At 44.0% G+C, this 26,746-nt stretch overlaps 1 protein-coding gene across 1 annotated transcript; it reads right to left on the minus strand.

Moving 5' to 3' along the window:
• Window positions 1-3,445: 3,445 nt before the first annotated feature.
• On the minus strand, window positions 3,446-25,974 carry CKMT2 (creatine kinase, mitochondrial 2). The gene is made up of 11 exons (XM_008923067.2): window positions 25,957-25,974; window positions 20,874-20,947; window positions 18,943-19,100; window positions 18,060-18,258; window positions 16,947-17,042; window positions 15,275-15,496; window positions 12,819-12,904; window positions 10,757-10,880; window positions 7,166-7,300; window positions 6,699-6,824; window positions 3,446-3,682 (listed from the first exon to the last, which is right to left on the minus strand). Exons 3-11 carry the CDS (start codon window positions 19,092-19,094, stop codon window positions 3,563-3,565), a joined length of 1,260 nt encoding a protein of 419 aa, XP_008921315.1. The 5' UTR covers window positions 19,095-19,100; window positions 20,874-20,947; window positions 25,957-25,974; the 3' UTR covers window positions 3,446-3,562.
• Window positions 25,975-26,746: the final 772 nt, after the last annotated feature.

The following is a 26,746-nucleotide window of genomic DNA, read 5'->3' on the forward strand; positions in this document are numbered from 1 at the left end:
GGAGAGGCTGAGGGAGCTGGGGCTGTTCAGCCTGGAGAAGAAGAGTCCTAGGGGAGACCTCATCACTCTCTACAACTCCCTGAAAGGAGGTTGTAGCCAGGTGGGTGTCAGTCTCTTCTCCCAGGCAACCAGCAGTAGGACACAGGCACAGTCTTAAGCTGTGCCAGGGGAGGTTTAGCTTGGATATTAGGAAGAAATATTTTACAGAGAGAGTAATCAGACATTGGAATTGGCTGCCCAGAGAGGTGGTAGATTCTCTGTCCCAGGAGGTTTTTAAGATGAGATTGGATGTGGCACTTAGTGCCATGGTCTAGTAACCATGGCAGTGTTGGATCAAGGGTTGGACTTGATCTTGGAGGTCTTTTCCAACCCAGTTGATTGTATGATTCTATGATTCTATTCTGAGTGTTCACTTTGGTTTATTCACAATAAGATGAACAGATTACTCAGCCTTTATTTCTTTGCTTTCTTGCCAGTGTTAAATGATTACCTAGGCTGTATTTAATCTTAAAAATTTATAGGTTTTAATTGCTACAACTAAGGCAACATCCTCTTCAGAAAACCTGCTCAGCTGACCATAACTGGATGTTATTTCCACCAGGCTGTGCCGCTCTGGCTCTAATTCCTTCAGGGTATTTAACAAGTCCTTAAATATGTTCCTCAATCAACTTTTGTTGCTGGATGAACTCATATGTTTAAAGGTTTATATTTAGGCAAGTCTTTAATTGCCAGGATGAGCTGAAGTCTTTAGTGGTTAAAGCCTGTGGTCAGTTATTTTATTTGGTAGTTTTACACTGCAAAGCCGCTGTTTGCTGTTTCTGTATCATAATTAGAATCTGAGAAACATGGCTCAAGTAGGAATTTTAGACACACACTGTTGGGATATCATAAGAATTTTCTCTGGTGTTAGTTTTTATGGCTGAGTATTAAGAAAATGTTTTGTCGTAGGATAACCTAATTTTTGATTTTTCAGAAACACACCGTATAAGTCTTTAAACTTAAATTGCACAGCACTACACTTAAACTAGTATCTTCATGTCACAAAGTTTTAATTTCTAGGGCTGAAGATATGAAAGAATGAAGAAAGGAAGCATAGACCATTCTCATATATTTGGATACAATGGCCTCTTCTGCAGTAGTGGCTGTACTTTGAATAAAGCTGTTGGATTCCACAGAGAAAACGGAAAACAACAGGCTGAAGCTATAGGCAAAAGCAAACAGAGAGGTAGTGATTCCATGGGCAAAGTAAACAGCAAGGGTGGGTGCTCCAGTCTTTTCAGCCTTACTCATTTCTCATATTCAAGAAAAGTACCAATCCCTACAGAGAGAAAAAAAGTAAAAATGCCAGTAGTCCATGCAGTTATTGCCAAGTCCAGCCTAATGACCAGTAGTTTTTAAGCCCAAATTCTGCTTCAGGAAGAGACACAAAACTGGAACAAGACACTTATATAAAGGCATAGACAGAAAACTTACAGACAGCATTTTCAGACAAGAATAGCATAAAATGAGCTAATATCAACTGACATAGTACATAGACTTTTTTTCCCCTTTTGTTGGATCCACTTGAGTTCCATGAAGAATGGGTAGATGAACAAAATACTTTCATGACTTTCATGACTTTACTGATAGGCTTAGTATTGTGATATGATTGATATTTTCTCATTAGGAGCCCAATCTTCTTCTATAATAATTTATACTGAGTGAATTAAGAATGTTATTTCAGTCACAGCAGTACCCTGTGCAGTAGGTGTTTGTGCCCTCTTGGAAAACTGGACTTGGTAGGACTTCTGTACCACAGGCAGTGCATTTTGGTGTGTGCTGTATGCATTTCTGCAGGCAAAAGTAATGACTGTTTAAGTCAATCTTTTAATTAAGCCTTAAGCTGAAAGTAAACTGTAAGAGGCATTGAATGAATGTTCAGAGTCTGTCCAGTCAGTTTTTGCTAGGACAGCAAATGATTTCAGGAGTGAAGTGTCACAAGTGAAATCAATTACAACTGTTATATCTACAGACTTCACAGAGTAGTTGGGAAACTGGACTTACTTATCCCATTCCACCTGCTGTCATGGGTAGGGACACCTTCCACTATCCCAGGTTGCTCCAAGCCCCATCCAACCTGGCCTTGGACACTTCCAGGGATGGGGCAGCCACAGCTTCTCTGGACAACCTGTGCTGAGGCCACACCACCCTCACAGGGAAGAATTTCCTCCCAATTCCTTCTTCTGTCAAACTCCCTGGAATTTCCGCCAGCCCATTTCTGCAGTAAAATGCCCTCTGAAGAGCAGCCCTGCTCTCCAGCGTGCAGCTGCTCCCTTTTGTTGAGCACCAGCAGTGAACTGGCTGACTGTGAGATACACCTCGTCACCCAGGTTGTTAGTAAAGGCATTACAACAGAATCATCAGCTCCAATACCAACTTCTCAGGAATGCTGGTAGCAAGTGGTTGCCAGCTGGATGTCCTGTTGCTGCCCATCAGCAGTTTGCAAGTCAGCAGAGGTAAAGCAAGTAGAGGCTGAAAACTGAGCACTTTTGGCTCACAGACAGATTTTGTGTTGAGATGAGGGTTTTGGAGAGCTAACACTGAAATCTTCCCAGTTTTACTTATTTATGTTCGATGTAAAATCAGCAGAAGTCTCTCTCCTTCCCCCAGAATTACTATTATTAACCCCCATTTGGAAAGCCAGTAGCAAAATGTAAGGGAATGTGCCCAGCATAGATGAGGAAGAACCAGCAGTCACACGGAAGCTCCAGCCTGCTTTACATTGAACAGCTTTCACCATGCTGCTGATTATCAAGAGCTGCTGATTCACCATCCAGCTCTCAATTAGCTCCCAGTTGTGATTTTTAAAGTTTGCAACCAGTTATGGCCCAGCTATTCAACCACAACTCTGCAGATATGACTCACTGAGAGACCTTCCTGTGAACTGCTGTTCTGAATGTGGTGGCTGTGAGACACTGAGTGTATTTCAATACGCAAAAAAGAAGCAATCAAAGGGATTGTCAGCATCTGCTGATTTTCCCTTTCCATGGAGCTGCTTCACACATGAAATCGTGGTGAGCATGGAGATGTGTCAGCAAATCCTCAAGCATGTTGAGGAGTGACAGCTGAGCTAGGTCCCCGTTACCTGGAATAGTCCATGCTGGGCAGAGTTATGTGGGTTGCAGGATATCAACAAACTGATTTGCCTCCTGGTTTTTGGACTGCAGCCCAAGACCATGGGGCATGAATAGGGTGCTTACAGGAGCTATCATAGATATGGCCATAAGTGGAAGTGCAGCGTAGAACTAGAGTAGTACAACTGGAGTAGTACTTTTCTTATCACCAACCAAGAAAGAAAGGGAAGCAGTGCCCCAAAGAGAGGATAGGGAGGTGATTGTATGGGTGCAGTCCAGTGAAGCTGTACAAAGACCAGTTTCTGCCAGTACAGCCAGGCATTGAGGAGACCTTCGGTATCAGGTAGTGTTTTATTACACAACATATTTATACAGACATATACAGAGGTGCTTTCCCATCAGAATGGCAGCCACCAGTTTACCATCAGTTGCTACAATCAGCAGCAACATCATTTCCTGACAAACTGAGGCAGCGGAGGTGGCACCCTGATGTCTTGACCTCTTTCCAGTTTCTTCTCACAGTCAACGAGGTAATTGACCCCGTCAATGACAATCTGGACTAGCTCCACCTACAAAAACAAGAAGAAAATAATAGTAATAGAAGGTTGAGCTCATCTGTTAATAGAGGAATAGGAAGTTGGCTTGTACTGCAACGACAGCAGGTAAAGCTGTGAGGTAAAGTGACCCCTGAGAAGCGTCATGGCATGGAGATCACACACCCTCTGGCACAGGGAGAATGGGTCGTGCAAAGCCACAGTAATTCCCTTCTCCCGTTTGCCTCAAGTTTGGAACTGCAGAAACAGAAATTTTCAGTTAGGTCCCTAAAGTTATTTCCACCAAACTCTGCTTCCATTGGAACAAATCTGACAAAAGTCCTTATATAAAATGTTTAGGCACGAGCTGAGACCTGTTTCAGAGGTGATTCTGTGAAGGTCTTCCCCAGCTGTGTGCTGGGGAGGGATGCCTGGCACATCTTGTTCCCCACACTCCATATAAGAGGATGAGAACATAGCCATGCTCTGTGTACTCAGCATCACCAGGCAGGTCGTGCTGAAGCACTGAAGTCCCTTGCTGGGTCTCTCCAGCTCCAGTCCCGGAACACCCTGTGCTTGCAGGAACATTCACGTGAGCACAGAGACATGGAAGTGAATTAGGAGGGATGTTGGTGCAAGGAGAGGAGGGCAGAGGCTCATTGCTCTGGTTCCCACTGGCCCTGAGTGCTGCTGGGTATCCTTCACATGGCTGGAACTGAGAGGATGTCAGCACTACCATGGCCTTTTAGGCTGCCTGAGAAAGCTCATCAACTCAGAGCAAGGTCCTTCCCAATGGATGTCCTTCTTCACAGATGTCCTTCCCACAGATGTCCTTCCCCTGTCCTTTCCCTGGAGATGACCCTCGCCCTGGTGGGATGAATGTCCTCCCCATTCTGCCAGGCTCAGCACCCACATCTCTGGAGCATACTCATCCTGAACTCAGGCTGGCTCTGTATCATCTAGCACTCCTTGTTTTTAGCTCCTGATTTACACTGGCAGGAGTGGGGTCAGCTCCAGGCAGGAGCAGCACCAAAATTTGTAATTCTATGTGGGGGGGGAGGGGAGGGGTAGGGAGAGTGGTGCCTTTGTAACCTGTTTCAGAATTGCTGAAGAATACCAGGAGCTTGTCCCCAGCAGACTTTCTGCACAGGCTGTGACATGTGAGGACTACAGGCCCTGTGGCATTGTGAGCCAGCAAACTATAGCACTGCTATGTCTTAATCTTCATGAAATGGTTCATTAGCAACCTTTAATGACTGGCTTGTGAGTGCAAAGACTAAATCCCATTGTCTCTTTATTGTGACAGTTGCTGATTTTCAAGGGATTTTTACTTATAAAGCATTTCAGTGACTTAACACTTTATTTTATTGTCTTTTACAGACCAGCTGTTTGGGGAAATCAGAGGTCTGAATTTGCAGCCTCGAGGAGAAAACAAATTTCCTATTAAGTTTGCATTGACCAGTAACTGAAATATAGCAAAAATACAAACAATTTTATCTGGCAGCTTTGGGAACATAATCCAATTCTGCAAAAACGTTTACCACATAATGGAATTTATTTTATTATGTACTAAAAAATATATATCTTATAATAAAACATTTCTATCCCTTTGAGTATGTCTTGTCTTATTTAGATTTCAGATTCTTCAAGGTAGGGATTGTGTCTTATCTGTTGGCTTAATCCTTTGGATCCTTGCTGTAGGAGGCATCACTGACTTCAGTGGAAATCTTCAGATAAGCAAGAATTTGTAGGCTTAGGCTGTCAGTCAGTAGGACTCAATTAATCATGCTGTGTAATCCTTTTGTGTTACTGATGTTATTTTAATATAAAGCACAAATGATGATGTTTCAGGTATTAATAGATGTCTTTGTCACAGACTGTTTTTGCAAATAGTACAGCTGAATTGTATTTCACTCTTATTTATTTTGTTCACTGTCATTTGTTTTGTTCTAGATCCAAAGGAACATAGATGCCTACATCAAACTTCAAAATTTAAAATCTCCAAACTTCTCCTCGTGGTTGTGGAGACATTCAAGGGCACCTCTGAATAAGAAAGCGCAGGATACCTGCCTTGGCTGTGTCCCAGTGGCAAGTGAGGAAGGGAAATCACCTGGCTGGCTGTGGACTGGGCTGAGTCTAGTTGTGACTGGGTGCTTTATCCCTGGGTTATATTTCTGCTATGAAAACCCACCCAGAATCAGGTTGGGTGCTGGGCTGCAACACCAGGACCAAATTGCATCCCAGCTGCCACAGCCTCTCAGGGAGGGTTTGGCTCAGAGCTGATGGGAGGAGGCTGCAGCTCTTTGACACAGCTATTTCTGCCCTATCCTCATTAGCTTTGCTCTTGGGAGCTGTTCTGCTTTATAGAACATTTGAACGTGAGTCTGGAATGAGGTGTGGGACCCGAGCCTCCCAGGAGGGCAGCAGCAGCACCAGGCTGCAGGGTCATATCCATGCTCTGGCACAACAAAGCTCCTTCTGACTGAAATGGCTTAGAAGCAAATGTCTGAGACAAACCCATCTCATCATGGTCTGCAGCCCAACAGGGAGGGCTCACGGGTGGCAATTAACTCTTTGCCCTGATTTAAACTTAGCTGTCATTTAAACCTAGCTCTCCTCTGTCCTCTGCTTGGAGCCACACATGTTAAGAAGGCACCAGCTCCTCAGTTATTGTGGAGTGAAAGCCTTGTCCTGCTGTGTAACTATGGAGGAAGTGCGTGACAATAGTGAAAGGAACACAACACCCTAATCCAAGCCTTGCTTTTGTGCCTGATTCCCTGGGTGTATTAGGACTCCATCCCTATTCCTTTCCAGCACCTGCATACTCTCACAGAGGTCCTCAGCGCATGGTGCAAATCACATTTGTGCAACTTGGTCAGGGTTGATTTTTTTCATTGCCATAACAGGAGTATTTGTCAAGCCCTTCATGCACATTAATAATTTTTTCTTTCAATAAGCATTTCCACTGGACCAGATTCATCAGGAGTAAAAACTGCCAGTGGAGGCAAGGGGAAAAATCAGGAAAAAAACCCACAAAACAAAGACAGGTTACCTCTGAGCGGCCGAGGCGGTCCAGGTTAGAGATATCATACACATCAGCCACGGCTGCTGTGTCTACTCCACCAGTGCCGCGCTTCTGCAGGCGCAGGTTCTCCAGGATTTTGGGAAACCTGGGGTCCTGTCACAAGAAACAGGTTTGAGTTTATTGCCTGTCAGTGTATGTGTCATACCATGTCCTTGCCATGCTGTGATCCATGGATTAACAGCATTGCCAGAGGGACAGGCAGCGGTGGAGAGTTTTCTCATCCTTGGATTACTGCCCATCCTGGCAGCTTCCTGCTGAGCACATTAATTTCCATAATAAAGACAATAATTTGCAGAATTAAAGCGTGCTCAATTAAACATGCATTACATGCATCCTGCTAACTTGCAGTCACCATGAGCTGTCATTTTTCATCTGTTCCTTTATAAATCAGATGAGCTGAATTATGTCACCAGCTTTTTAAAGGACTCACGTACCTTGCTCAGCCTGGGCAGCTTCACATGGACTCCAGCTCTCAGACCAGTGCCCAGGTTGGAAGGACAGGTCAGGACATACCCGAGACGCTCGTTCCACATAAACTCCCAGCCACGTTCCTTAATTAATCTCTCCACCTATGGTAGCAAGACAGAAAGAAAGCAAAAAGGGCGACATGCAAATGTCTCATTTCAAGATGTCTGCTGGTAGCTGAGATTCTTCTTGCCATGTGTTTGTGTTGATGAACTTCACTAACACCAGTGGAGTGGCAGGAATTCACACCTGGGTCCAGTCTGGTTTAGGTGTGACAAAAATGTTTGTACTCACCAGGTACCTCTGGATATCTCTGTAATTTTCTCATGACCACCACCTTGCAGACTCTTTGCCACTTCATCACAAAGCTCCCTATGCTGGTGTTTTTGTGAAGCCTTAGCTCATGCAGCCATGGGTACCTAAGAATTGTGGCTTTTGCCATTTGTTTCTAACTTGGTAATTTTGGACCTAGTTTGCAACACACAATCCCAAAGGACTCAAACATTATGAAGCAAACAAGGAGCTGAACCTGAGTTTTGTGTAATTTTCAAGATGATGCCCTGACTCCTGGGGCAGGTCACCTGGCCTCTAAATGTCCAGTATTAACAGCCACACTTCCTTTATAAGGAGACACAGATTGTACATAATGCTTTTCATTAGTAAATCTCTGACCAGATTAGACAGGAGAGTGAAATAATTATCTGCAGGAAAATCACAAGGGTCTATTGACCTTTGAGTAGGCTGGTGCTTTATTCACCCATCTGCTCTTCCCAGGTTTACTTGTGCAATCCAAATGCAATTTCAGTTCAGTTCTCTTCTCCTGAGGAGAACTGGATGCATAAACCAGCTCATGCTCACAAGACTTCTGCAAATATAGCTGAATACTTCTGTTCTGCAGAAGGATACAGACTAAATGGCCTTCTAAAATCATTTCTATATTGTGTGAGCACAACAGAACAGATGGTAAGAAACTAGGCCTGATTTCCTACCCCAGACACCTGTTCTAGTGATAGTTCCCAAAGCTGCCTGACCACTTTGCCTGGTATAGTGGGTTTCTGTGGCTGGGTTTTGGTAGTGGAGGGGTGCTATGGAGGTGGCAGCTGTCAGAAGCTGCTAGAAGCTTCCCTGGTCCCATGGAGCCAATGCCAGCCGGCTCCAGGACAGGCTTCTTGCCACTGGCCAAGGCCAAGCCAATCAGGAGTAACAGTAACACCTCTGTGATAACATATTTAAGAACAGAAGATTGTTGCAGAGAAAAAATTCCAGCCAGGGAAGAGCTAAGTGAGAACATGGGAATAACAATGTAGACACCAAGGTCAGTGCAGAAGAGGGGCGGGAGGTGCTCCAGGCCCCTGCGGCCCGTGGTGCAGACCATGGTGGGAGCAGCTGAGCTGTGCCCCTGCAGCCCATGGAGGACCATCGGGGTGCAGAGACCCACCTGCAGCCCATGGAGGAGCCCATGCTGGAGCAGGTGGATGCATGAAGGAGGTTGTGACCCTGTGGGAGGCCCAAGATGGAGCAGGGTCCTGCTGGAGACCTGCAGCCTGTGGAGAGGAAAGCCCATACTGGAGCAGATTTTTCCCGGGTAGGACTTGTGGCTGCTGTGGGGGACCCATGGTGGAGCAGCTCATTCATGAAGGACTGCACCCCATGGAGGAGTGACCCATGGGACAGCAGTTTGGGAAGAACTGTTGCCTGAGGGATGGACTCATGCTGGAGAGGTCCATCAAGGACTGTCTACCATGGAAGGGACCCCACAGAGGCTGGGGAAGGACTCTTCTCCCTGAGCAGCAGCAGAAACAACAACTGACCATAACCCCCATTCCAGTCCCCCTGCACCGCTGGGGAAGAGGAGGGAGAAAACTAAAGGAAGGAGGGGTGGGAGGAAGGTGCTTTTAAGACTGTTTTATTTCTCAGTCTTTGACTCTTATCCTGAGAGTAATAAATTTAAATAATATCCCCACTTTGAGTCTGTTTTGCCCATGAAGGTAATCAGTAAGTGACCTCTCCCAGCTGTTATCTCAACTCATGAATCCTTAGCTGTTTCTTTTTCTCTCTCCTCTGTCTAGTTGCAGAAGGGAGAGTGAGACAGTGGCTTTAGTGGGTACCTGACATCTGGACAGGGTCAACCCGCTACACCTGGCCAGGTCCACAGGTACTGCTCTGCTGACATGGGCTGAGCACAGTGGTGGAGTCAGAGCTGGGAGCAACCTCGGCAAACTGTGTCACCTGTGCCACCTCCTGTGCACTGCTCAGCCCTACAGGTGTGCCCTGGGAACCGGTCAGGGCTCAGTCACCTCCCTGATGGCACAGGAGCACCTGTCAGGTGACTTTGTTTTTCTGTGCCCCAAAGCCCACTCCATGCTCAGACTTCCCCATGGATGCTCCGAGCATCCTCTGCTTCCACAATGAAGACTCTGTAGTTCCTGCTGTCCCTATTTAGCCTTGTTTTTTTTGGCTGAGAGCTGTGAAGTGATAAAGAAGGGGTACACAACCGTATTAGTCCATGGCAGGGTGTAGTGGGTTTGTGTAGTTAAATAACACTTCCCTTTTCTGGGAGGAACAGGATATTCCATACCATGTTATGTTAGCCTGGCTATAAAAGGGAAGGAAGAGTTTGCTCGGCCCTTCTTCTTCTTCTTCCGAGATGGCCCTTTAGCCAGCTACGTCTGTCCAAAACACCGCTCCGTGGGGGAGGTAGAATTTTTACTGCCAGTTTCCTTTGCCTGTGTGTTTGTAGCGTTATTAGTCTCTTCCTTTTTTTCTCCATGTAAATATAAACTTTCTTTCTTGGTAAGCCCCGTTTTTCATGTTTTTTTTCTTTCATCTCCCATTTTTGGGGGGGAAAGTCTGCGCAGTCTTCGTGGACACCTGGCGTTCAGCCAAAGTAAGCAAGTACACAGGGGCTTGGAACTAGTTAGTCATTAAAGTCCCTTCCAACCCAAACCATTCAAGGGTGTCATGATATTGCCCATGGGACACAGTAAAATTCACTTTCTCTGTTAAATCAACATTTTCTGTCCCAGAGCAGTACACAGGGCTTGAGTCATAACTGGACTGTCTGGACAAAACTGTTTTAAACCACCATCTCATGAAACCTTTTTTGTCACTATGAATAGATAGACCAGAATAAAATCCAGGATTCCTGGCTATTGGTTTTTAGTATTTTAATCACAAACCCATATCTCCCCAAAAGTGGTCGTGCCTTGAGTCCTGTGCACAACCTCAGCAGCCTCCACTCATCTCCCAGCATCAGAAATGAGAACCAGGAGGCTGGGCCAAATAAATTCTTCATTCAGGCAAATCAAGCAATCCAAGTAAAATGCTTGATTTATGAATTTCCACAGTCCACAGTCCCAAAATGGTAAAAAAAGGGGGATATTTATTTGTTTTTCCCTACAACTCAGTTACCAATTTGCCCCTGTTTCCTCCTTTAACTGCTGTGTGGACTGGTGTTACTCCATTTTGCTGCTTCCTGAGATGTCAGCTCAGTGTGAACCACAGGGAGCAGTGCTGACAGCAATAAATAAACAGGAATAATAAAATCACTGAGATACTACCTCTTTTAAACCACGGCAGAACCTCTCAAACACCCGCTTCATGTTGCCACCCTTCTCCATGGAGATCACCCTGGTGTGGTCCTCTTCATTAATCCAGACGAGAAATGTCTTCTCATTGTTATGCCTGGTTGAGAGAGGGGGAAAAAAGAATGTCTTTTAAAAGACGAGCCCTTAAAAAAAGCTCTGAATAGTCTTGGTTTTATCATAGTCAACATCTCAGTGCAGCAGAGATGTTAAGTGTGGAGAAATAACTTTGTTCTATATGGTGAGGGATTTGAGCAGATTTGACTGTCAGATCTCTCATGCCAGTGGCAACACACAGGTCTCTTGGGCACAGCTGAAGCAATTTCCTGATCACATCATGCTGCTGCAGTGCTGAGTGAGAGAAAATGTGTTGTCCTCTAGCATGAGCACAGCTGGGGGGTTGCAGCCAAGGGAGAAGCCAAGCCCTGCATCCTCTGTCACGAGGGATGGGGTTTATTGTTCTTGGAAAAATCCAAAGACCTACATGCTGCTAGGGGCCAAGCAATATGTCCTTACTGAATTGTGACCTCCCCTAAATCAAATCCCAGTGCTCCCTATGTCAATTGGCAGCACTGGATGGCTGCATCAGTCAAGTGCCATGTCCAGGGATCACAGATGCTGCTCCCAGATAGTGCTGGTTTGTCAGTCAAGGTAGAAACAACTGAAAACCCTCTCTTGCCTTGGACTGTCATAGCCAGCTTTGTTAACTGCTGTGTCACACCCAAGGTCACTTTTCCTGGCTTCTTCTCCACTTTCCCTGTCTCCTACTACAGCCCTTCTACAGCATGTAGAAGGTGATTGATGGGATCAGACTCATTTGTGCCAACAGTGAAATATCACCAGGCTTGAGACACATGAAAGTGGAAGTTCAAGCTCACTGAGAGCCTGACATTCAGCTGGTCTTTTGCTGTGTCTCCTTTTCCTTTTTGCACTTGGAGTTTGCCAGTGCAACACTGAGGAGGTGTAAACATCCTGTGCCCTGACACTGGGTCACTCGGGGTACAGTCACCTCATCCTCAGTCACGTACAAATGCTCAGGGAAAGGTTTTACAGTCTGAGCTTGGCCTGGCTCACCTCACCCTTTAATTAATCAAGTCGCCTCACTGCTTTAACAAACATGCCATTGCTGCTGGTGATGTTGGTGAGAATAGTCCTGCAGCCCATAACAAGGACAGGATCACAATCATTAAAAGCAAAATGATTTCCAGAATCTTTATTCTTTTTGAGAACAATTTCTTGCAAAAGAAGGCAGGTTTTCAAAATGTTACTTACAGAAATACTTTCCAATCACACTAATATTTTTTTTTCCAGTCCGCATGATATTTCACATGTAAAAGAAGCCAAAACCAGGTCTGTTGTATTCAGGAGATCCCTGAATAGAAATTAAATTACTGGTCCTTCTCCTGTTTGTTTGTAGAGACAGTGTATTATGTGCCTCAAGCTTTAGTCTTTTCCTTTCCTCAGATTTAGATGGGGACCAGGGAACCTGCATCTTGTTGAGTCTAATAGGAAGATTGTTGAAATAAAAAAAACCTCACAGTTTTCCAGCAGGTCACTGGGTTTCATGGCTGATAGGTTTCACAGCTAGGTGATTCCTCAGAATCCTTTCTGCCTCATTTTTCAGCATTGAAGCCTCTGGTAATGCCTAGAAGTACAGCAGGATGGATGCAGATGCTGTGCACTGCACAGCCTCCCCCATCCTGTCCTAGTGGGTGTGCGCACTCATCTCAGAGCTGTTATCCCTTTATCTCCACAGAAAATACGGCATTTGGGCACAAAATGCATCAAATGTGTTGTGACAGTAGAAACAGACCTAGAACAAAACAGGAAATTCAACTCCCCTATCTCCTTTTTGTCCAGATTATTTGGAAAGAAAGAGTTACTTTCAGCCCTGGGAATTAAAATTCTTTTTTTCTTAAAAACCAACTGGAAACGCAGTGAGTATGGGGTCAGAGTGGCTGCAAGGTTAGGACAAGCAAGAAAGTTTGTAACATGATCTTTAAAGCACACACGAGCTCCTGCACGTCACACAACATACCAGATTCCTCTGGCATCTGGCCAGTCACGTGCCATCCCAGCACATGTTAGCAAGGGGGACACTGGCTTGTCAAAGAGAAAATGATCCTGGGCGCCAAAATGGGGCCAAAGGGAGAGAAAGAGAGAGAGGGAGAGAAAATAAAACAAAATTCAGGTTTATTCGAGGGAGCAGTGCAACACTGTCCAATACATTTTATGTGAAGGCAGTTGAAGCACAGGCAAATCAGAGTACAGCTTGTGAACCTGGTTCCTTTGCCTGCAGCTGAAAGCACTTTACCCAGGTGATTTTCTTGAGCCTTGCAGATTCTCACCAACATGGGTACAGTGACCATGTTTTGCCAGAAGTGTTTTTCAAAGGTAGGGAGGGTTGGAAGGTGGAACCTAACACCACGTGGACACACCAGAGGGTACTCTGGAGGGACCTGTCTGCCAGATCCAGAGGGGTTCTTTGCACACATACACACCTTATGGTAAGTAAGAGAAGGTAATGAGTTCTTAAAGACAGAAAAAAACCCTCACAAAAAGTGCTACTTCTGAAAAGATGCTTCTCTGACATAAAGATATTTATTCTGAGCATGAAGTCAAGATAGGAATTAAACCAGTGTTAATCTTGACCTTTTGGAATCAGAGACTCATTCTGTTCCTTAACAGAGATGCTATTTCTGATTTAATAAATCTAGCACTTGCTGTGCCACCAACTTGCCACATTCCAAATTGTTTTGATTTTTTTAAAATAATAGTTGGATTCTTGGGGTTTTTTTTCCCCAGACCAAAGAAGTATTTGATTTTCATGCGTGTCCTGAAAAATTATTAGTTCTTAATTCCTTGAATACTGCCATATCAAATGTGGGGGGGGGGAGGGGGTTTGCTGGGGGTACTGGTTTTATTTGTTGGTTTTTTTTAAATCTCAGGTTTAACTAAGAATAGTGAGGCAAGCTATCCAGAATACGTATGACATGCTTTACATCTTTTTGCCTTAATGGAGAATTTCAGGTTTCACCTTTGAATACCCTGTGGTGGACATGGTGCAGCCAGAACTCCAACCATGTAGAAAGCAAAGGTATAGAGATCTCTCTGCTCATCACAGGGACACAAATTTTCCTTCCTCAGCTGGCTCCACTCGATGCTTTTTCTTGAAAGAAAAATTCCCCTTTTTGCAAGAAAAGAGCTATTAGTTTCCCTTATGTGCATATGGCCAGATCTCCAAAATACTCAGCCTTCTGGGCTGGGAGCCAGTCATGTAGCACTGATTTGGTACCACTGAGATCAACTTGATCTTACTGAGATCAAATGGTGCTTATGAAAGCCTGGCACAAAGTCTGATCCAGGGTTCAAGGTCCTAAAGTACTGGAGGAGGTAAGGAATGGTGTGAGTTAAGGGACAAATATGAGCTTATAACATTCAATGCCCTGACTTCTACAAATTTTTGTGAGCATAAAGCTAAACAAAGCAAGGTAAAATGCTGAATCTGTGAAGCCTATTCCACTTTTCAACTTCTGCTTTCTCAGTCTGTCCTCCTGAGCAAGGCAAGGAAATAAAACCTGCAATAGCTTATCAACATCTTGTCAATAAACATATTACCAAGGACATTCAATTAAAAAAGTTACTGACCTTACCTAAATTCTTAACTGCTGGTTAATCCAGACTATGACACATATTTTGAGGTTATAAATAGTTATGTTACTTCATCAGCTCCCTTTTGGTTGATGTTAGGATTAATGTGCCACAAATATAGCTAAGAAGGTACAGCCATTCCTTTGGATATTTAAAATGCACTTTCAAGCTTTGTTTGACATGTCACATGCTGTGACAAAATCCATGGTGAAAATCCTTGTGTTTCAATCTGTGTGACAATGAAAACTCTTGTTATGGTCCTGATCCTTCAAATTCTTAAACACAATAACAGGACTGGGAAAAGGTCATCTGGGTGCGGTAGGCTACAGCCATTTTAGGGAAATAAGAATTGGTGTAGTTTAGCTTAATGAAATTACAGCCAAATTTTGGGAAATTAGAATTAGAGTAGTTTTGGCATAAAGAAATCTCAGCCAAAGCCCCCCACCACGACAGTTTAAAATACAGATACCATGTATTGCAGTGTAGTACCTTTAGTTCGAATGGTTATTAATATAGAAAATATCAATCTTTGCTCAAGGAAATGGCCAGGAAAGGTCTGAATTCACCTTGTTATTTGTCCAGAGAGGTGGCAGCAGCCACGTGTGTTTGGTTTGACACAGATCTTGCTCTCTGGGGTATAAGCCCACATTTCAGACCTACACAGCGACATGCTTCACAAAAATACAGACCCTGGATGATTTGCTATTCCACTGAAGATATTGGCAGGACATTAACTGTAGGGTTAACGCTGTGATTACCTTCCTTGGCCATGCAGGACAGCAAGTACCCCGGAGGAGGATGAAGATGGAGTGAAGGCGGTTTTGGCACTGGGGCTGTACTTACGTCGATGAGCTGCTGCTGCTCCCGCTCAGTCATGTTGGTCAGGCTGTAGTACTTGCCTGAGAGGTCCCCCCGGAGCCCAGACAGTGCAGTGACCACGACGTTCTCGACCTCCCTGCGCTCGGCCCGGGTGCAGGCGGGAGGGAGGCTGAGCCCACGGATGCTGCGCCCAGTCCGCACCCGCGAGGAGAGCACATAGCGCTCGTCGAACTGCCCGTGGGTGATCTGAGGGGGAGGATGCTCTGTTAGTTCACACACACACACACATCTTGTAGTCCACTGTTAAAGCAATCCAAACCCCATCCCACAAAAAGAGCGGCATCTTCCTGCCCAGGCATGGTGGCCTCTCCTCCAGGTCACAAGCACTCGAGGCACCAGGAGCCCTTCAAGAGTTTCAGGCACCAGGAGCTGTTTTTAGGAGCAATGTGGTTCTTTGGCTGGATGAACATTTTGGAGTAACCAGCTCATCCTTTGTGGTCCCAAAATATGAGGGAATCTGGGTGGCTTTTGGAAATAAGGATATGGGCAAAAGCAGGAAACTAGGTGGGGGAGGTCGTCTGGAAGAGGGAAGCCTAAAATAAGGCTGTAATTGAACTATAAAGGAAATGATAAGATGCAGTTCAGGTTTGCCCACATATATGTGGGCATATTGGATTAAACTCCTTTCATTCCAACCCTTACACAGATGATTATCCAAAGATTTCCAGCCCAAGGAATTGCATCCAAGTCAGCCAGTAAATCAACTTCATTGGAGGCCTAGCTTAAATGTCTCTGTGCAAACACACTGTGGCATAGGAAGTAAACAGGAGGACTCAGAGGTGTGCTCATACCTGCAAGGCTGTGATCTTAGTGGCATCAAGGGGATGTGGTGGGACGGCTCCTGTGACTGGAGTGTTGGAATGAAAGGATACAGGCTCCTTGGGAAGGAAGGTAAGGGGAGCTGAGGAGGGGGTGTCACCCTTTGCAACAATGATCAGCTGAAGTTCAAGCTCACTACCCTGAACTTCAGGAGAGCAGATTTTGGCCTCTACAGGGATCTGTTTGTTAGAGCACCATGGAAAAAGTCCCTGGAGCGAAGAGGGGCCCAAGGAAGCTGGGTAATATGCAAGGATCAACCTCCTCCAACCTCAGAAGTGATGCATTCCAACAAAGAGGAAGTCAGGAAAAAACACCAGGAGGCCTGTGTGGATGAGCAAAGACCTCCTGGTCTAGCTCAGACACAAAAAGGAAGCCTATGGAGAGTGGAAGCAAGGATAGGTATCCTGGGAGGAATATAGAGAAGCTGTGGCTCCCCCATCCCTGGAACTATCCAAGGCCAGGTTGGATGGGACGGAGCAAACTGGGATAGTGGAAGGTGTCCCTGCCCATGGCAGGGGGGAGAATGGGATGAGCTGTAGGGTCCCTTCCAACCCAAACCATTCCATGACAATTCTGTGATATGTAAGCTCATGAGCAGACCCACAGTGCCCAAATGCTTATTTCAGCTGGGACTGAGTCCCTGCTATGGACAAGAGATGCAGCTGATAGGGCTGAGTGGTATCCCACTTGCCTTAAACATAAAGCTGGTGTCTTCAGAGTTGGATCAGGAGTAAGAAAGGTACTGTTGCATACAATACCATCACTGTAATAAGCAGCTCAGATCTTTTATTGTCTCACTGTTTTATTTCAACCCTACCTTGGATGCATCCAGGTCAGTGTGATGCTTCATTGTCCGTGGATCATAGCCATTATGTCTCGATTTAATGACAGGGTCAAAAATCTCAGCAAACACCTAAGGATTCAAGAAAATCTAGAAAGAGTCTGCACCACAGAAATGCTTTGATGCACCAGCTCCAGACAGAGCAGTCTCTGTCTGTAGTTACCACAGACAGAGACTGGATGTGGTGACAACCAGATTGGGTTTTGGGGTGTATTATCAGCCAGAACACACACCTAGAGCCCCTCCAGCCACTTGCCTCTTGGTTTTGGGTCATGCAGGAATACCCTGTGTTTTCCCTGCCATGGGATACCAGTTCTGGTCAGAATCATTTGGCTCGGGTGTGCCAGCACCAACCACCACTTCACTTTCAGATAAGAAGCAGTGGCAGTTTACCTGGACAGGTAAACCAAACCCCAGGAGGGGACAGTCCAGAATGGTGGGTGTCCCAATCCACCCTCAGCTGCCCAGTGCTTGGGCAGCTCTGTTAAGAGACTGTGTTATAACAAGTACCATCACAGTAGACTGACGGAAGCAGAACACAGTGGTCAAAAAAAGAAAGCATTTTCTTCTGTTTTCCTCTTGTCACTGCAGAGTTAAATAAACTGTCCACCCTAATGCTGTTTGTCTTCATTTTTCCTCATGGTCCAAAAGCTGTGGCTTAATGAAACGATGCCTGGCACTTCACAGATGATGTTTCTGTTTCGCTTGTGCCTCTGCTGTTCCACAGTGTGATTTCCACATTACATTCATTTTTGTGTCCTAGAATTGGATAGCTTTGCCATAAACTAACTTTAGTTGTACGAAGGAGGGCAGTTGCTGGAGGCAGGTAGCAGGTGCCAAGTAGGTATATTTTGTTAGTATCAGTTGCAGCAGAGAGTGTACCTGTAGCAATACCTTATGTTCACGCTTTTCTTAATGTGGAAAAGTAGGGAAAACACCATCTTTATGCACATGCCCTGCCCCTTATGTACCCTCTGGGATATAATTTGTCTTTGGAACACGTACCCTACTGGAAATCTGTCTTCATCTAATGGGAAAGGACACCACGAAAACTGCCCCAAACATGACAGTGTTGTGGAAACCTCTTACCTCGTAGGACTCCTCATCCCCTGCCACCATTCCCACCGTCTTAATAAAAGGATGGCCAGGGTTGTCCACCCCGGTTTGGATGCACTGGTCCAAGGTGTACCCGTTGGGGGTCATCTTGTCCCGAAGCCGGGAGTAGATGCCGGGGGTGAGGCACTCGGCCATACAGTTGTTGTGCTTGCGCAGGTCAGGATAGTCCGCGCTGGGGGTGAAAGAGCCTGGAGACATTAACCTGTTCCCTCTTAACAGTGACTCTGGCTGCTTTATTACAGGGAACACGACACTCAGAGTACATTAAAACTATTCTTTCTTTATATGTTGCATTGAATTTTAGGAAGGAAGGAAGATTCTGGTTGCTGGAACTGCCCCGCAAACTGCCTTCTGCCATCAGGAAAATTAATCTCAATGAGCTCTGAAAGTGTACTAAGCTCCATTGAAGCTCTGCTAAAACACCGTTATTCAGGAATAAAAGAACTCCAGCATTGATTAGTTCAAGCAGGAAGGGAATTCAATATAGCTGAAGTGCTCTGTAGTTTGGAGCCCAGTTGTTCTCATTGACACCAGTGGGCCCATCTGACTGGCCACTGGGCAGCTCTTCTTCTGCAATACCAGGGTTTGGTTTAATGGCATTGTATTTGCACAAAAGCTGCATGGTGTACTAAGCCAGGGAAAATAAAAATGTTAGGCTGGTCTTGAAGGTCATTGCTGGTGCTATCTGAAATTGGAGATATTCGTACAGGATGCTGTTTTTCAGCCCCTGGACAGACCACACGATGATCATGCCACTTCCACAGGCATCCCCTTCTTCCCAAGGGCAAGGTGTTTCTCCCACACCCATGGCCAAGGCACTGTGCCCAGCTCCCTGCCTGTTCCCCCGTCTCCTCACCTTGGAGGGAAGAGCTTCCTCTTCTCCTGCACAGCAGCCTTCACATTCTGCTGGTTTAGGAGGTAGCCCGTGGTCAGCACCCCTGTGCCCGCAGCTGCAAACAGCGCAGTGGAGGCACGGCCGGCCAGCAGACGGCAGAAGGTGCCAGCCATTCCTCTCTGCAAGAGAAGGCAGCCCCAAGTCAGCTCACCAGACCCTGCACAATGCCCTCAACAAGTGAACACTCACCTCACACCACAGTCCTGCAAGAGGAGAAATTTGTTTTTATTATTGGTTTGCACTTATCCAGAGTGTTCATAAAAATTACTGATATTCACGGGTGTATTTTCCCTATTTAATTCTACTGGGATTATGTCTGGAGTACAGGAGATCTCTAAGTCTAGCAAAGAAAGTGGCATGTTCTGTGCACATTTTTTCCTCCAAGAATCAGAATTTAACTACTTGTGCTGGTGATTGTGAGTTCCTTAGGAAGATGTAACTCCATTCTAAATAAAGGGTGCGAATTCCATGATTCTACGAATCTAAATTTACAATTACAATTTGTATAATTGACAGAAGCTTATTCTTAAAACTGGACTCTGGTAAAACATCTTTGATGGAAGATTTACAAGATTTCCCCCGGAATATGCTGTTTCAGTTGTTTTTCCAAAAGTTTTTTAAAATATGATTCTTTATGCAATCTCTTCAATGTAGTTTTGGAGGTAATAATAAACACTTCAAAGCATTTGGTTTTATTTCCAGTAAAATAAGAGTTCTAATTTCCAATAATTTTCATGTAGATCTGGGTTAGTTATACCCAAACCCTTTACTTCTTCATCTTTCCCACTCATATCTAAAGACAAACGCAATGTTGCATCTTTATCTTCTCATTTGGTAAAAAAATCTTCTTGCTGGTTTTTCTATTGCAAAGCAATACATCCTTCTCCATCAGTCACATATGTAAGATGAGAAACATGGATGTATTCTAAGTTTGGAGTCATTTGTTTCGTGTCCTCTATAGTTTTTAAGCAATGTTATATCTGAATTTTTTCATTCTCTCTCCTTCATGCCTTTGAAACACAATATACAGTCAATTTAACTTTACTTCCAGAGAAAGGTGCTGAGTGAAATTGACAGATATTTTAGTATTTAGTATTTTTTCACTGAAAGAATTTCCCTAAATCTATTAATTCATTTTGGTTGAGCTGCAGGACAGGCTGTCATGACTGCAACAGGATTTCTCCCTCCCAAAATGTAGCGGGAGAATGTTTGACTGTAAATAAAAGTCAAATAAGGGGGTTCTGATGGAGATTTTCTGATTATTTCTTTTCTGTGTGTTTAGCAGGTGGTTCTTGTGCCTTTTCACGATACAGCATCCCTGTCTTACACTCTGGAAATATTTCCTTGTGACTAATCTGCACAGAACTATTGTTGTTATATCCAAGTGTCTGAGAAACATCACATGTATTTTCACAGCAGCCCTGTGTATTTACAGCCCTGTTTCACTGTGCATCTTTATAACAAGGAATTGGCTGCCAGTCAAATTCCTGTCCTGAAAACTGGAAGCCATATAAAAATCCCATTGCAGATGATGATATTATGACTTTAACGACCCCAGGCACTCATCAGCATCTCCACCAGCTTGGGTTTTTTTGGAGCTTCTGAATCCTGTGTCACTTTAAGGGACATTGCTGCTGCTGAATGAATAAGAGAACCCCCTCCTCACTCTGGTTTATGCCTGTCTTTGACTGGGTGTGCCTTGCTGGGCTTTAATCCCTAAAGCAAACCCTCTCAGCTTTAGTGTCCGTTTAAATAATGTCCTTTATCACAAGTATTTTTCTTGTTGGTAAAGTTATCTTGCACTGTGGCTGCATGCCTTGTTCCCTAGGACAGTCTGGCATTGCTGGACCACACAAAAGTTTTCCCTTACCCTGGGGCAGGTTCTACTTTACCTGACAAAGAGTCCTCTGACAGCTCTTAAAAGCCTCCAACACTGGAGATGCCACAGACCGTGCAGGTTGTCTACCTAAAGGAAATAAATCAGAGTAAGACAAGCTTTTTTCCCCTCTTTTTTAAAAAAGTAGTGCCTAACTACATGTCCCTTCCTGCAACTGAAGGTAGAATCTACTGACTGGAGCATGGCATTGCCGTCATTTATGACTGTCAAATGCAAAGGATCCAGGAAAGTTAGAATTCCTAATGAGAAGAAAAACATCATCTCGAGTGCTGTGGAAAGGTGACTGTAATCCTTTTTACCAAAGCGATGTGACTCCTAATTCAATAAACACCTCTTGCCACAAGGGTGGGCTCTAGTCCTGAATATAAATGTATATAGTCCTGCAGCACAAATTGTTGTGCCTTGCACAGGTAGTTAAGTTCAGCAAACAGTTTCTACATAATGGGAGTACAAAATTAATAAGAAACTTTACTTGATAGGAAAGCATTGGGGTTTTTTTTCAATTTTTTTTCTCTTCACAAAATATCACGATTTCTGAGTAATGCATTGCTTCAAAACAAGCATTTTAAAAGTTTCGTTTTAAGAAAGTCTGAATGAAATGGTTTCAAAGCAAGAGAAAATCCTCATCAAAGCTCTTTTTCAAATCTGACCTCAAATCATTAACAGATTCTGTGGTTTTTCCCCCACAGAAATTGTCAACTTGCCCTTACAGTGGGTTTGCACCATCAGTACCTCTGATTAAAGGAGTATGTTTTTTCTAGGAGCACTTTACCAGAAATACCCTGCTGTAATTCAGGTTTCACCACAGACTATCTTTAAGCCTCCACTGCAAGGATTTCACTTTCACCAGGGAAATTTAACCACTGCACAGCCTAAGAAATGAAAGTGCATATTATTCTTTTTGCTGAGTGTCTTCCTGTGTGCCCATGATAGAAAACTCATTTTCTCATGGGTGTCTGTAGTGCTGCCATGGTGCAGCTGGAAAGAGGAAAGAATATTGTCTCAAGATCAGAATAATTTTTTGAGGTATCAGTTTTAACCCTTGGAAAGGAATCTAGTGCTTTCCTGATCTGACCAGGTACGCTGGAAGGAGAACACCTGCCTTAGGAAAGCATCTGTTTTGTGTTCAAAGCAATCTAGAAAGAGCATGGTCTGGAGGAGATATAGGAGTTCTGAGGATTAATCAACCCCAGGTAAAAAAATAAATAAAATTCTTATTTCTGTCCTATGTGTCTGTTCAGCTTGAATCTCTGGCCTTTGTTATTACTTTTAAGAATTCGTTGCAGAAATTTCTATGCATTTTTTGTGCCACATGCAGCTACTTAATAATTCATGTCTCTACATCAGGTTTTTTAATCAAGTTTCATATTTACTAATCGCACTTTGGCTCTGCCCTGAACTCTTTCCACTGTGTTTTATCCTCAACATCCTCACAAAACCAGAACTGTCCTTTCAAACCAGTAGCGTACCAAGACCCAGCGTGGGAGCAGCAGAGCATGTCTCCATTAAACAGCTCAAGCATTTGGAGACCACACCAGCCCTGGGGACCACAGGTCATGGTCACTTGGGGTGTCACAGTCCCCTGAGTTCCGGAAAGTCATCACTCAGTAGGGAATTATTTCCAGTCAGGACATAAATACACTTCCAAGTAAGATTCTGTGATGGGAGTTGTCTGCAACAGTAAGAACCTGGTTAATTTAAGCCTGCATCAGTCCCATCAATTTTTATTTTTTTTAATTAGTACTTTCATTTTCTCTTTAAACTGGAATGCTTCCCCATAAGCCAAGAAGTTTTCTCCTCTGCTGTGGGATTCTGAAGGTACCAATAAAACATTCTTAAAGGGCTCCCAATTATCACTGACAGTTTTCTACTTAACTTTTATCTGTGCTAAGTGGCGCATTAATTGCATCAACCTTCCAGAAATTTCAAGTTCTTTCTGTCCACCACAAGCTTCATGAGAATTTGGACTTTGTTTTAGACAGAATTAGCTGCATTTAAACATGCACTAATTTTTAGTTCTGTGAACTAAACGTGCACTGATTTTTAGTTCTCAGTTTGTCCAAATGAGGTCTAATTTCTATGGGATTAGACACAACACCTTTTTTGCAGTATAAGCTTTAATGATTTTAATTCTTTAATAGATTTTAACAAGATTCTTAGGATTCATAGCAAGACCTCAATCATGTGTCACTCAGATAGTAGATATAATATATAATAATACGTTAAATGATATAATATATAGTAGTATGTAATAATCCGTAGTAATAAGACCATTTTTCCAAAATGTAATGGATAGGCCATTAAGAGTTATTAATAATTTAATGAATAGGGGTTTTGGCACATTCAGAGATGTGATCTAAACTGAGCTGTTTCAGTGCAGGTCAGGGCTGAGCTGCTTTGCTGTCACTCAGCACCTGCACTGTCTGTGTCCCTCTCCTTTGCAGGTAGCACAGCCTCCACAGTGCTCACAGCTGGGCACCCTTTCACTGGTGGAAGGTCAGATGTCTTGGCTCATATTCAGCATCAGGCATATTTTCTACAGGTAAATGTATGGATGGTTTTGGCGTTTTTTTCTTATTATTCAAGTATACTGCAAGGCGTTCTGAAGGCTCCAGGTATTTGAGCGTAACATCTTTATTTTTATTTATTAAAGTGTTTGGACAACTTGCCTTGCATGTTTTCCCCTTGTTATCTCAGTCTGCTCATGCTTTGAATACTTGCTGCATAATTACTCATTTGGATGCCTTTTGTGCACTCCCAGGATTACAGATGCCTCTGGCCCAAGACCAGGACATGAAGCACAGCTCAGTACCTCTGGGACTGGATTTTGTCACTGGCAGAAAGTCCTTTAAACTTTCACTTCCAAGGTCATTTGTACTTGTGATATCACTTAGAGAAAGCAAAAATACTGCTGTCCAGGAGAGGAGAAATACAGAGCAATTGTCCCATAAACAGTTGCTGTGTGTCCTCCATGCACCAGGTTCCCTCCTATAGGGCACAGTTTTGGTTAATTCTGTACAAAACACTGACTCAAAGAAACAGCTACTGCAGCATGTGGCATTCAGTGCATGCAAAACCAAGGTTTTCTCATTCCACATTCCTCATTCTCACCTCATCAGCACAATGAAGGGTCAACAAATTCAGAGTCAAATCAGCATTGGCTTTTCCAAGGAAATATTCCCATATGCCTGGTGAGTTATGGCCACTGAATCAGCAAAATGTGTCCAAAAGGTCACAGAGGTCACAGCCTTTATCTCCCTGCTCTGCCCCAAGACCTAAGACGTGTTCAGCAACCTGTAACCAGCCTTCAGGACACCGATACCCTGCCAGGAGTGTATTTGTGGTTTAAAACTGTACTTTAATATGTGCATCAGCCACCTTGCACTAAAAGTGGAGAGAAAAGCCATCAGCAAGGTTTAAAAGAAGTCATTACTGCAAATCTGGTGCTGGCTGATGAACAGCCCAAAGGATTGCAGGCACCCCTTAAGGTAGAGGGGCAATCCCAGCTCAAACCCCATGAACTCGCCAACTTCACAACTACTTTTAATATTTGAGGAAAAAAAAAAGCTTTTGCCATTAATTCTTTATTTTCTTGAACTTCTTTTAACGAGGAAGCTGTCTTTTTCTCTGGATGTAGTTGAGCACAGGTATTGGTTACCCCAAATTTCACACTTGGCATCACATGTGATTTTAACACAGAAGGGAGGAAGGTACAGAGGGTTACAGTGACATTTATAGAAATAGAACTAGATGAAATATTTGAGCCATGTCCAGAGTGGTATTAATTGCCACACCATGTGATTCTGAGTGACATTTTGGAGGAATGCAGTCATAGCTAAAGTTCACACAGGCTCAGCGCCACAGATGATGCAAATGCATGTCTTAAACCACTAAGCTGTTTAGCCAAAGGTATCATTGCAGGGAGCTGGACTTCCATGTGCTGGAGGGAGAAGGAGGCTGGCCTTTTATATTTGAGAAGTAATTCCTCTAAGCCATCCTTAGCTCAAGCTAAAGCCTACAGGTGCCATTGGAAAGTTTTCTTCGCCAGTCCATGAAAGGTTCTGGCACCTTAGAAACATCTGCAATAAATGTCATGAGTCACTACATGCGTGACAGACCATTTTTAGATGCCCAGAAATCAGTTTACATTGCTCTTGGCTTGCTGTGTCACCTTACAGGTTCAGAGAATAAGATGCAAATTAAAACATCAGATCTCATAAAGCAATATTGATGATTTTTTTTGTAGTTTCACTCAAACCTTTCTGACTCGTGGGTTTCAGATACAGCCTCCAAAAGTGCAGAAACAATGCTCCAAGTGCAGACATACTTCTAACTGTGCCTTAATCACAGCATGGAATACCTCTACCAAAAACATCAACTACATTTCAGTTTCTTTCTCCTTGCAATGCCAGAGGTCAGTGAATGGTTATAAAACATATTAATTAAGAAAAAAAATTCCAAGCTGTGTATCTGTGACTAGATTCATATGAATAGAGAAGACATGGTAAAAGCTGCAACTCTTCATAGATCAGACAATGACCCCTTGGCAACAACATGATTTTTGATTTCTGTCAGTGGAAGATCTGGCTGTCAGATCCCACCTGGTGAGACCCAGCAGCCCCAATTGTCCTGCCAAAGCCCAGCCAAGCTGCAGGTACTGCTCACCCTTCTGAGCCCATCTGATGCTATTTTGCAGTATAAACCTCTCATCTTCGCAGTGCAGAGAGCTACAATCAAAATCACAAAAAACTCATGTAATTGGAGTTTACTCTGAACTTATAACGCATCCTATTTTTCCCTTACTAAAATTGTTACTTAAGAGTCAGCATTAACAGATGAACTTGATGATCTTAGAGGTCCTTTCCAGCCTTAACAACCCTCTGACTCCATAACTTGAAGCAGCTGTACAGTGGGGGGCTGACAAATATTTCCCTGCACCGAGTGGTTATACAAGTCAATAAATTATAGCCAAATTAACACCACATCCTGTGGCCCTTTGAATCCGTATTTAATAACCCTTGTACTTGAAATGCTATGTTTTGAGGCTACAAAACCAATACATAGGTAGTTAAACTGACCTTGAAGCTGGAGGTAGGGACGTCCTGCTGCCTGCAGCGAGCCCAGAGTGTAAAAGGAATAGCGAGTTGGTGCCCTGAGAGGAGCTCAGGTAATACGAGACGGGGAAGAGGAGGTGTGGGAAATGAAAATAATTGCTGCAGGGACCAATCCTGGTTTGCTGGGTTAGTGGCATTTGCTGGCACAGGGATGCCCTTGAGGACACAAGGAGGATGTAGCAGCAGTGGGGTGACAGCAACATCACCCTTCAAATGCTTCTCAAGTGGAAAGTGTTCATGTCAGCAAATGGTCAGGCAGGTGGGAAACGGCAAAAGATGCTGCTCCACCCCCACGCTCCAACTTAGGAACAGCTGAAAGAGAAAGGTCAAGTCCTGCCTGCCTGAACATCTCCTGAGAAACATCCAGAGCAGGGAAATTCCAGCTGCTTGAATCCCATGTGGAAACAGGCCAGAGCAGGGAACTAGACACTGAAGGAGCTGAGATCACAGCAGGTGATTTTGGCTGTTTTCCCTCCTTTATTTCTTAATTTACAACATTAATTCTCGACTATTTGTAAGGCAGAGGAACCCATCAAATGTAAAAGGAGGGTATCTAAAGCCTCCCATTAAGAATTACTACTATTTTATTACTCTATTGCATTTAGAATTATAGCTACATAGCAGTAAAGTACTGTAAGAAATAACACATAATTGTTTGGAAAGCATGAAAGAATAATCAATGTCATTCACCTAGCTCTGCTCTAACCAAAGCTGAACATGTACCAAGGCTGACAGAGGAACACAGAGGCCAGCA

This window comes from Manacus vitellinus, unplaced genomic scaffold (assembly GCF_001715985.3).
Source record: "Manacus vitellinus isolate BGI_N305 unplaced genomic scaffold, ASM171598v3 scaffold_23_pilon, whole genome shotgun sequence".
Taxonomy (NCBI): Eukaryota; Metazoa; Chordata; class Aves; order Passeriformes; family Pipridae; genus Manacus; species Manacus vitellinus.